The 13284-nt window shown below is 38.1% G+C and overlaps 1 protein-coding gene across 1 annotated transcript in view; it reads right to left on the bottom strand.

The window, feature by feature from the left end:
- Positions 1 to 13284, bottom strand: part of LOC122809248 (urokinase plasminogen activator surface receptor-like) — a gene marked incomplete in the record, with an annotated part of 361759 nt that overhangs the window by 174214 nt on the left and 174261 nt on the right. The window contains 1 exon segment of the mRNA XM_044080574.1: positions 4975 to 5124. Within this exon segment, the coding sequence (XP_043936509.1) occupies positions 4975 to 5124 (150 nt within the window).

The raw sequence follows: 13284 nt of genomic DNA, 5'->3' as shown, positions 1-13284 counted from the left end.
CTGTCCACGTAATTTCCCAAGTCCCGAACAACCGGGTCAACTCTTAAGAGTGTTAATGTGGTAGTTCTCTGGGAAAAATGACTTCTCAAAGGATACAATTAGGCAATTTCTGGAATTTTGTTTCAGTCCATCATTTTGGCACCAGTTATTTATTTGGGATAAACCTTCCTGCAGAGGGTCTATATCATATGAGTAAATCGCACAAATTGCGAACGCTCATAATATCGAACGTACCAGACCTCAAAGTGCTTTTTCTGAGACCGCTGTACAGTGAAGAATGGGATATTTGCCCTTTCCTCACTGTAGTGCGATCTTGGAGTTGGAATATTTATATTTATCGGGGGTGTGGGGGAGCAGCCCCTCACAATAGGAAGTTCGAGGTCTGGTACGTTTGATATTATGAGCGTTTGCAATTTGTGCGATTCGTTCATATGATATAGACCCCCTGCAGGATGGCTAAGTCATTTGGGGATTCAATGACTGCTCCTAGCTTGCAGTCATCCACAAACCCGGTCAGCCAGAGCCCTTTCATATTGACTTTTATTTCAGAAAAGTAGATGCCAAACAGGAGAGGTCCCAGCACAGAACCTTGGAAGACTCCAATGGTGACTGGTCTGTTTGTGGAGGTAATTACCCCTATTTTGATTTCCTGCATCCTGTCTGTTAGCCAGTTGGCAATCCAGCAAGTGACATAAGTGTTTATTCCCAGTTTACTTAGCTTTTCTACTATCACAAAATGCCACAGGCAGAAAAGTACAGAATAATGACCAAGGCCGATAGAAGAGACCCAAACTTTAATATAAAATATGCAAAAACCAATACAAGCTCCTGTGTGGCATCAGCACCCTCATCTCAAAAAATATAAGGTGTATTAAGCAAAGGGTCACTGGCCGTGAAATCCAATATCACAAAACAACACAGGCAGGAAGGTATAAAATAATGACCAAGGCCAGTAGAAGAGACCAAACTTTAATATAAAATGTGTGAAAACCAATACAACTCCTGTGTGGCATCAACACTCTCATCTTCACTTAATATACTTCATATCTTTTGAGATGAGGGGGTTGATGCCACACAGAAGCTTGTATTGTTGTTTGCACTTTTATATTAAAGTTTGGGTCTCTTCTACTGACCTTGGTCATTATTCTAGCCTTTCAACTATGCCTGAGTGGGAAATGGTGTCAAAAGCTTTGTCCCAGGCGAGGTATACAGTGTGTACCATTTTGCCTTCATCCATTGCTTTGCTGATCTTTTCAAAAAATCCAGCAGGTTGAATAGGCATGGTCTGCACATGATGAATCCAAACTGAGATGGGTCCCATGTTTGGAGGTTCGGTATGTCCTGATTGATTACTTTCATGATAGGTCTTTCCATGGTTTGCATATGAAGCTGGTCATAATTATGGGTCTGTACTTGACTTGGTCTGTGGAAGGCCCTCCTTTTTGCAGGGGAATGACTGTAGCTGTTCTCCATTCACTTGGAACAAAACCTGTATGGAGGCTGAGACTGACCAGTGCCAGGGGTGTGGCTAACTTGTGTCTCATGCTATGTAAGATGCAGCCAGGGATATTGTCAGGACCCATTGATGCCATATTTTTATTTTTTAATAGCACTTTTAGGACTTGGAGGAGAGTCCATTTTTAGGTTTATCTTGAGGGACAGAAGGAGGGGTAGAGGGGCATACCTCAGTCTCAACCATCCAAATGTTTGCAGAATGTCAGGATTTTTCCTCATACTTTTGGTCTGTTTCTCATAAAAGTTGTGATTTTCTACATTTTTGGTGCAAATCAGTGAGGACTGAATTCACTAAATAATGACAGGAATTTGAGTTTCAGACTTCATATCATTCAGAAAATGTATGGTAACACAAGACCTTTTATACTAGCAACTTTCTAAGTTTATAAGAGCAATATTTAAAATTTGCCCCTATTTTTGGAGCTTGTCCCACCATTATTTTTGGCTTTGTCCAGATTTTTGGCTCTAAGAGGGGAGAGCTATGGAGATGGGTAAAGTTAGAATTAAATTTATCAGACAGTAGGTTCTGTGTATCTTCTGCCTCAGTGTAGGTAGCATCATTCATAATCAGCTCAGTGCATTCTGCATTGTGCTTTGTAGATTATGACCGTAACTAAAAAATAACTTTGTTAGCAATTATTCAAAACAGGAGGCAAAGCTTTCAATGTAAATTTTAATCTTTTATTTCATTAATTTAATTAAAATGAGTAGATACAGCATTTATTTGCATCTCTCATCTGTTTTATGTTAAAATTGGGATGTTACTCACTTTAGTACCGTTCCTGTTTGCAGCCTGTGTCGTCTTTCTAGGCATACATTACTAAAAAGAGGATTGCAATTTGGCCAAGTAATATTGTGATTAAGGATCATTTTATTAGAATGGAATTGAACTTCTTTCGATGGCAGTGTATTTTGATTTTTAGAATTTATCTTGTATAATATATAACATGCAGGATGTATTAAGAGAGGTCAAATAAAGTGGAGGGACACACAAACACACACACACACACACACACACACACACACACACACACACACACACACACACACACACACACACACACGTGCAGTGAAACTCGTCCTCTCCCTATATAATGCTGCAGCTAGTGTATCACAGCAAGAATGTAACTGCTCCTGCAGGACAATAGTTTACAATTGGATCTGGGTGGATTTGAGTCCTTTACTAGAGGACTTGCATGCTAGTAGTGATATACTCTAAGACCTGCAGTAACTGCTGTGTTCCTTGCTTTCAGAATGCTTCTGGCAATATGACTTTTAATGGGTGCACAGCTCACTCTATTCCATGCATTCTGCATTGCAGAGCCCCCTTTTAGAGTACTTCTTGATTCTTTGTTATTAAATGTCACATAGCTTGCTCACCTGTACACACTTTACAAACAAGTACCCATTCATGGGCGTGTTTAACCAAGTGGGGCATGAAGAGTTGTGATGTTGCATGGTGTTCAGGTTGTTGCTCTCTCAATGTCATGCCCCAACTGAGGTGACACTCCCAATGCAATGCCCCGACTGAGGTGATACTCTCAATGTCATGGCCTGACTGAGGTGACACTCAGTATCAGTCAGAAACCATTGTGTCCAATTCCCATTGAGTATGCAATCCATCAAATTATATCTGGTTACAAAAGCAAGCCTAATAGGTTTCCTTTTGTGATTGCTACAAAACAACTACTTCCTATGCAGAATGCATTCATCTAAGCCACTCAAGTAAGAATAAACACATAAAAACAAAAGTAATCCTGTCAGCTTCTTACCTCTTTCCTAATATCATGTCCCTAAACGTTTGTCTGAAGGCAAACAAAAAAGAAAAAAATTCAGCAACACCTCATAGAACCTTAGTGGCCTACTGTCTTTCACACAGATTTTATCAGTATTGTCACTAGCAAATTTGCATTTATGTGTGGGCTGTGCTCCCACAACCACCCTTTACCCCACAACCTGCTACTTATATATGCTTACTCATGCTTGCACAGTTGTATAATCACAAGCAGAAGGTAATCTGAGTGCTGTAGTAAACCAAAACAACATTGGCTATAGCATAAATTGACAATGTATGATGATTGACAGGTTTTGACAGCTCACATACCTGTCCACGGCATGAACAGTGTCATCAAGAAAATACATGTCTGGTCCTTCTGTCATTTCCAGCCTTCGTAATCCACCCTCTATCCTACAGTAATTGAATAGGCCTGGTAGACCTACATTAAATGTTGGGGGCTACACCCACTACTTGTATGTAATAATTTCAACCTAAGATCACCACTGGCACTGAAGAAAGGGTATCTCTCTTGCAGTCATGTTGTGTGACATTTCATGCAGATCAAGAAATGGACTCATATCACTCCTAAGAAATAGTGAAATCAGAACAGCATTCAGAAATTACTGCCTCCCATAGCTCTTATTTTGTTAGCACAAGAGTTGAGTACAAAGCTAAAAATAATGGGGGGAGGGGTCAAAGGCTGAAAATCTGGGACAGATTTGAAATATTGTTCTGATATATACCAATCATCAGTCCCGAACTTTGCAGCACATCCCTGATTTTGCCTGATATTTTTCCCTGTCCCTCATACAATTTTTGATTTCTAATTAAATCACTAAAGATTGGAGTCAGTAAATAATGCCAGTCATTACCGTTTCATACTTCTTAATGATCAGAAAATGCATGCTGAAGCAAAGCCTACTGGTTTATTAACTTTTTATGTGAATTAAAATAATGTTTAAAAATTGTTCTCGATCATAGGCCTTTAACCTCCTGCATTATTTTGGTTAAGTCCATAGTTTATGAGCAGAGTAGTTGAGAGGCATGTAGTTAGAAAGTTGATAGAATAGCAAGTTTTGTATTGGCATGCATGTTCTGCAGAATATAAAGTCTGAAACTCAAACATTTATCTTTTAATGACTGCAGTCCTCAGTGATTTGCCAGAAAAAAGTGTACATTTTACTAGCAACAGATCAAAAATGTGAGACAAAATCAGGGAGATTCTGTCAAATGGGTGACAGCTGAGAGCTATGCTGCCTCCAACCCTTCTGAAGTTTTACTTGTAAAATAAGTTTTACTTGTAACAACACTGACTCTTGAGATTTCTAATGTCCCATTGTGGCACATTACCCACTTGAGTGTCATATGCTGCATCTTACCCACAAGCTTTTCAATCATATTAAAAGGTGAATAAGGAAGTATTGAATTATATACAAGTGTTTTTAATCTAGCAGCTGGTAATCATCCTGTAATTCTGGCACTTTCTGTGTGTTTTTTTTCCCTAAATGTCCCTGATCTGGCGTTTTAATTAATAACATCTGGAAATTTGAACATCATTCATTGTCAGCTTTACACCATCAAAAGTTTAATGCAACAATCAGAATCTGATTGTATATTACTCTGTTTATGAGATTTTAGTGAAAATGGATAGCAGTATTACTCTGACATGTATTTCAACTTACCTATACTTTCCCACTTAATATCTATGTTTATGCACTGATTGTCAGGACCCGTGCAATTGATAGTTGGCTTGTCATTACCATCACAATCTCCGAGAGTGCCTCCATAACAGGAAGTGCATGTTAAACCATTTGGAGCTGTAGAATCAGGCACTAAAACAAACGAATAAACAACCTGTCAGTGCAACGTATCAGCGCACTCTTTTTAACTCATCACGGCCTAGTGATGTCTGATGATGTCTTCAGGTGTTTTTGCAGTTACATACTACTGGCGTCCCTAGGTGTCAAATATTGTTTGTTCATATTCATATTTATAATTCCAAAACCATGCCACATGAAAGGTATTAGGAGAGTTCATCTTAAAACGTGCACAATGATAAACAGAACTACATTGATATTTGACATCTGTCTAGTGCAGACAAAGAGATCTTGAATATCATCTGTATGCTATTTATTGGTATTGTAATAATGTTCGTATTTATATAAGTACCTCAAAAATCAAGTGACATATACAGAACTGATAAGCCTCATATGAAAGCTCACAACTCTATGAAGAAAATGCTGCTGGCAGTACGTGTCTTGCTTGAATGGTCACTGAGATTATCATAAGCTGTTTACACATTACATAATTCATATTTACTGTAGCTATTGTGGCTTATAAAACCCAGTTTAATACCTACAATTTAATGAATCCAAGCACTGTAAAGTTTAATTTGTGATAAATTACTAAATGTTCAATGTGTATTATTATCTTGTAGCTTTTCATCCTCAGCTGAAAATGGACATGTATCCAGTCGGACTATCCCGGTCAACAAATGTAAAATAAAATAAAATAAAATAAATAAATAAACAATTTGCCATTTACTGTTTTCTAGTAACACATACTATTTTAGAAATATGAACATTTGTTTGAAGTGTGAGGCAATAATGTCATTTTTTAAAAGGCTTAGAGCCACGCCCACTGGAAGTTAGAGTACAAACTCAAAGGACCTTAACATTTCTGTTCAGAATGTGAAAATAATTGTTTTTATTTTTAAACTTGGATCTAAAATAGCAGATGCCACTTTTATGAAATACTCTGACAAGGGGCACAATGTGAGAGCTGCATACATCTATAGAAAATGACAAACTTATTAAACTGCATTCACCAGATTAAATATTTGCACATAAATTTGACTTCAGGAGTTTCCAGTATTCTTAATGTTCTACTCTCGACCCTCTACCTTGCTTAAAAGGAGACTTGTGTAGAATGTAAAATGTGCTAGTGGATGTGTCAAAGAAAATATTTACCTTGTATCAGATGGCTGTTGCAGTCATGATGTACCATGAAGAAATGACTGAATTAAAATAATGATTTCATGGTAATTGCAGATACAGACTGTGTTTGTCAAACCTTTCTCAGTATCACAGTCTCACATTTTCTAATACCTCTTTTTACAGGATGACTCGCTGGAGTGTGCCATTCATGATGCATCCAATTTAGATTAAGCTAGTGGTCTAGAAAACTAACGGTTGCCTTAAGAAGGGATAGACTTAGTGATGCAAACTGGACTGCTTTCCTTAGGGAGAAACCGTTGATTTAGGTTCCCTAATATGACCACCATTAGAAGCCTGGTGAAAACAGGGGAACTTAATGGTAGGGGAACCATTTAGTAGATAGCTAAAGAGATGAAAGCAGAGTGCAGGTCTCTGTAGTAATAGGAGCATAAGAATACAGAAACAATGGAAGCCCACGCGATTTTTTGCAAGGGGGTGCAAACCCAGAGGCCAGATCTCCAGGGTATATCTGTTTACGTGTGAATAACCAAGAACGCCTGCTGTACTCCACACTGTAGTACAGAAACTGACAGAGTCTCTGTAGATTTATAGTGTTATGAAATAAGACCTTAACATAACTGTAATATTGAATTCTTTCATGTAAAAATTGTAAATTTCAGTTAGTTCATGCTGTTTGTACCTTACTTTCTTACTAATCTGTTGATCAGAATCACTGGACTGAGACAAGCATTTAAAAAATGTTTGTAAGTCCTTGTTGCGCATCACATACCCTACATATTCAACAATATAGACAAATTAAAGTAAAGTACGCTGCCTTCTGAACAACTAATAATTAATCACTGACAGTAAACTGTTGATGCACACTTTGTCATTCGATAGACGCATCATTGTATGCACTTGTAATATTACAGCATGTTTGATGTTGCTAAAAACACAGCATCAATGGGACCGGATGGTGTCCCCAGCTGTGTGCTACACGAGCTAAATGAGGAATTAAACCCGCACATAAGGCAGCTGTTTAATCTCAGCCTTACCACAGGATACGTGCCCAAGGAGTGGCGTACGACAACTGTGGTCCCACTCCACAAAGGCGGTGCCTCTACGGACCCTGGTAATTACCGCCCCATAAGCTTAACAAGTCTAGTCTGCAAAGCTATGGAGAGGATCATAATGGACCTCATAAACAAAGATATAGGGGACTTGCAGACATTGGACCCGACCCAGTTTGGCGTCAAGGGAAGATCATGCCTTTTGAACTTGGTCGACTTCTTTGAAACAGTCACCAAGGCCATTGATGAGGGAAAGGCAGTCCATACAGCCTACCTTGACCTTGCAAAGGCTTTCAACACAATACCCCACTCGGGTATTGTAGAAAAACTTACCAGCTTAAATGTAAACCCATATGTCACAAGATGGGTTGCAAACTGGCTAAAGGACAGAACCCACAGGGTTAGAGTTGCTGGCGCTATGTCAGACTCCAAGCCGGTCACAAGTGGTGTCCCACAGGGCTTGGTCCTTGGCCCCTATTGTTCGGCATCTACTTCTCAGAAGTACAGGCCAACATGGGAGGACTTTGGCTGACAAAGTTTGCAGGCGACTGCAAACTGGGCGCCATAGTGGAAAGTGCATCGGACACGGATATCCTTCAGAAGGGACTCACGGAAACAGATAGCTGGTGCCAGAGCCATGGCCTGAAGTTAAACGCCAAAAATGTATAGTCATACCCTTCGGGAAAAACAAGGTAACCCCAAGCTACCATATAGGTGGCAATCCACTAAGCACAGAAGAGGTTATCAGGGACCTGGGGACCCAGGTTGACAGTGGCCTTTCTTTTGACACTCACGTTGTTAAAGTGGTTAGAAAGACCTTCTACATTGCCCACCTGATCATGAAGGGATTCACATCCAGATCTAGTGAGGTCATTGTTCCCCTGTACTCTTCACTTATCAGACCAATGATCGAGTACAATGCCACATTCGGATGTATCTCACCCGACATCTGCAGCAATTGGAGAGACCCCAAAAGTTCCTCACCAAAAGGATAAAGAGACTCCAAAATCTGTCATATGCTGCCAGATTGAAGAAACTCCAGCTCTATTCAGTCACATACCGTCTGCTCAGAGGTGACATGTGCCTGACATACAAGGCCATGTCCAACCCGAATTAATGGACATGCTCCATCTCAAAAAATCCAAATCCACCAAAACCACTAGAGCAAGCGACTTAAACCTTAGCACGGACATAAATAGGACGTGCTGGAGGGATAGATTTATCACTCAGAGACTCCCTATGCTGTGGAATAAAATCCCGGTCCATGTGAGGCAGAGCACCTTGCTGGCTCTGTTCAAGAGAAATCTTGACCTGTGGATGGGAGATCGTAGGTTTACCCCGGGAATCATCTCTGTGTCACTGCTGGACAGAGGCACAACAAACTAATGGGCACAGTATTTTTTCATATAAGGGGTGGCGTAAGCCACAAAAATTTGGGCTAGGCTTATAAATGCCTTAAGGCAGATAGCCTAGTATAAACCTATGAACCTATGAACCTATGAATATTTGACATCAATAACTGAGCAAAGAATAGTGACTTTAAACAATGTATTGATTACTGTGATGGTATTACGTCCCAAATATTTTTTCAAGTCAAAATCCAAGAGGCTGCAAGTGCACCCCCCTTACACATGCCTGCAGGTACCCAAGCCATCACAAGGATCATAAGATGCCTAGCCATACACAACTTAAGTATACACACTTAAAAGTTCATGTCTCCCTTTTCGTGCACTTAATAGTGCTAACCTCCCTAACCGAGCAAGAATGTCCACGACAGTCCTGGTGTAAATTTGTGCCTACCCATCAAATCATCAGGATTAGTCTTAATGGTAGTCAAACTAGTCCTTTCCATGACCTGTAATGGTAACTTCCATAGGCTGGGAATATACCTAGCTAGGAACCTCTCTCTCTCTCTCCAGCGAATCTTGTTTATTTGCTGGTATAGATTGAGGTTCCTGGTGTGGGTGTTTGTAAAGCCACTGGTTTTACAAAGAATGAGAGAGTCATATAGGATTAGGTCTTTCATGGCTCAAAAAGCAGGATGTACGTCACCCTGAAGCAGCCTTTAGGCTACTGAGTATAAGTAAACCATTGTGATAATCTTGTGGAATAGTTAAATGATTTAAGGAATTTGGTACCTTTGGGTCCTTTTTAGCAATCTGCTTTGATTTATATATGTATATATATATATATATATATATATATATATATATATATATATATAAACACAGCAAAAAATGGCAGCTGCACTTCTGTAGGTAAATGCTACGCTGAACAAAACAGTAAGTGCGATAAAGAAACAAAAAACTTCAGCGTAAGCAACCATGCGAGTCCATATATATCTCGAAAATACACTATAACAAGGGAGCGTTCATATAAAATGAAACCAACTAATAAAAATAAAACGTAGTTTATTGTGCACTCAGAAGGTTACTGAGTATTAACATCATTTAAGAACATTTAAAAACACTGTTTGCCAATCAAAACGTTCCATACAACGTCATTTCCTACAATTACATCACAATCATTAAAATGCATCAACTCACTCGTGAAGTCAACAAATATTTAAATAAACATTGCACATAACACAAATACATTGACTCGATTCCGAGCCCAGTCATTTCTTGATTCAAGATAAACCATGTTAAAATAAATATAACTCCTATTCATCACCTTCGTCTGTCCCACATGATCCGCTATCCCCGAAATGCACACAGAGCTCACAAACTACATGAATATGCATGTGAAATAATGATCTATCTATAAAAAACAACGACAACTATTGAATGTACCTGAATAGTGTGGCTGATAAATAAAAGAATAAAAAGTATAAGCGTAAATAAAACACCTATCTAGGTATGTACAACCATGAGCAATATAATAACTCAGCAACAACAATAAGAAGTACAACATTTCTAACTTCATATCCTATTATGTACAAAGAATATTAAGCCAACACTAAACTACTTACCCTGAAATGCATAAAAATATAAAAAATGTAGGAAGATGTAAAAAGATGTATGAAAAAATGTATATACTATTTTAAAAGTTATGACTTAATTCTGAGCCCAAAATAGACCATATAGAAGTCAGAATACAAGTTGGGTATATCAAAACCACGTTTAAATATAAACGTACAAACAAATGTATGTATATAACCATATAAGAAGTAACCAAAAATCAGAAGAAAAATATCAGAAGAAAACTATATAAGACTAAGTTAACTAACCTAAACAACAGCACACCTATCTAACCCTGAGGCTCCTACTGCGAAAAACTGGTTTTACAGTAATCCTTTCATTCAATCCCTTACCTACATCTGCCCAGAGGCCAATAATCCATTTCATTTCTTTCTCCTCTGTAACATTATTAACATTGCCACCTCGAAAATTCGGAGTAATGGTTTCAATCACCATGAATTCAAACATGTGTTCATGTCCTGTCGACATTATATGTTTGGCAAGGGCATTAGTAGCTGTGCCTATTCTAATATTGTACAGATGTTCTCTAATCCTGTTCTTCCTTCTGAGTGCACAATAAACTACGTTTTATTTTTATTCGTTGGTTTCGTTTTATATGAACGCTCCCTTGTTATAGTGTATTTTCGAGATATATTTGGACTTGCATGGTTGCTTACGCTGAAGTTTTTTGTTTCTTTATCGCATATATATATATATATATATATATATATATATATATATATATATATATATTTATAGGGTCCCTATCAGATGATTGAAATGCCGTTTTTGCAAATACGAAATGATCAACATGTATTGCACGAACTACGTAAATACCGAACGTCCAAAACAGTGAAATCCAAAATGTCGAAGTGTTTTGGTTGGCCCGTCTGCAGTATAGCTCTGTAAGGTAAGTGTGCGATAGGTATGGACTTTAGGGTAGGGTGCGGGTTAAGGTAAGTGTATAGATAGGCAATGTATGTAAGATTTAGTGTAGTGTTAGAAGTAGGGTTTTGTTAAATGTATTTATTTGTATTATTTATTTTGTTAGTGTATATCTCCATAGGGGAAGTGTGCGGTAATTACGGACCTTAGGGTTAGGGAGGGGTTTAGGATAGTGCATAGATAGTTGTGTATGTGGGGTTTAGTGTGGTGTTAGAAGTTGGGTTTTGGTGCTTTACTTTAGGGTTAGGAGTAGGGTTTGGTTAGTGTTTGTATGTGGTTTATTTATTTTATTTGGGTAAGTAGTATGTAGTGGGTGGTGTGGTTGGCCGACTATGACCATTCAATGTTTTAAATTTCGCAATTTAGTGCATTCGGTGTATTCGTGGTTTGATTAATACGTGTTGATTTTTTGGTATTCGCTGTATTGGATTATCGCGGAACTGATATAGACCCATATATATATATATATATATATATATATATATATATATATATCTCAAAAGGGGTACTGTATTCAATAATGAGTTTAATAATGGAAAAGTACAGTGGCAGGATAAATTATTTGGATCTTGAAGACATTTTCTTGGAAATCAACTGGGACAGATAGAATGATTTCCTGACTATGGTAGAAACATGAAGATGAAATGAAAGAGGATTGTCCACATGAATACCCAGGACTCTTATGAATGTATCTGTGTAAAAGGGAGTACCATTTAAAACATATGAGATGAGAACTGCCTTTTTTACTGAATGCCACTATACTGCACATTTTTCCATTTAACTTGAGACCATTTTCAGTACACTAAGTATATGTATAATCTAGCCCCTAGTGGAGCTGTTTAGTGTCAGTGGATGAGCAGACAACAGAGCCCAGCTTGCAGTTATCAGCAAACTTGGCCAACCACACATCTGGGATATGTGGGTTCAAATGAAGACATAAAATCAGGAAGAAAAGGGAGACCATTATCACTGCATTGTTGGAACTGAATTCATCCTAAAGACTTGATGAGTATCTTCACATGGTGGACCCTGTTTTTACAAAATCTCACCAAGATGACACTGATATATAGACTGCATTTTATATAACATATACAATGGAGAATGGTAGGTTAAAAATTAATAAAGAATACTGGGAACACAGATCCCAGGACTCTTGGTGTATGCACTGATGCCAGGACCAGAAAAAAGGCAGTGTAGAATCCTTAGGATATGGTACCATTCATACCACAGGGTTAGGCCAGGCTTAGTAACAGGACACCCCCTGTGTTAGAAGGAAGTAGTCCACAAAAACAAAAACTGACAGGCTAGAAAGAGGCATAGGGATGACAAAATGGACTGAAAAAGCCCAGAATTTCCAGACAAAGGATATGCAGAAGGATTGAGAGAAATTAGTCAAAAGAAAAATACTTGCACAAGAAAATTGTCAAAATGTACAAATAATCATTTGTGTTCATTAATACAACAGATCTATAAAAAAAATTACATAGCCAAAGAAACTTTGAGCCACCTGAAAACCAAAGCAACAGAGGAACTTTTAAAATATAAAGAACAAAATCCAGAGATTTTTAAAAGGTATAAAAAAGAAACATGGACATGGGAAAGATATCTGGTACGGTGCAATATTTATGTATAGAAAGCCAAACTAGTCAATTAAAAAAAAAAACAGATCCAAAGATATTTGAAGAAAAATATTGGCAAAGGCATCCAGATTTGGAAAATGTTCACAATACAAAAATTACAAAAACAAAGAGGGAATGTAGAAAATAAAATTAGTAGGGTAGAAGTCGGATTAATAGAAAATGAAGTTATTGGTTTCTATGAAGTAAAAAATTTAGTGTGAAGAATCCAACACAGGCAGAGTCACAGCATGATGGAACAATGAGTCCCCAGATTAAGGAGCAGCAAGTGGAGTGGGAGGCATCTGAAGATTTGCAGCATCATGATGGTCTGGGAACCTTTTGTGGGAGACTGATAAGAAAGTCAAGGTGAAGTTGCACAGTGATAAAGCAGGAAACAGTGGCAACTCTGGCACAGTTAATGTTGCAGAGTAATGGCCTAATGGGGTCCCATATGAAGGAAAA

This window comes from Protopterus annectens, chromosome 8.part0 (genome assembly GCF_019279795.1).
Source record: "Protopterus annectens isolate FY-2018-M chromosome 8.part0, PAN1.0, whole genome shotgun sequence".
Lineage (NCBI taxonomy): Eukaryota > Metazoa > Chordata > Ceratodontiformes > Protopteridae > Protopterus > Protopterus annectens.
The sequence above is the reverse complement of the archived record's forward strand: the minus strand, read 5'-3'. Positions and strand labels throughout refer to the sequence as shown.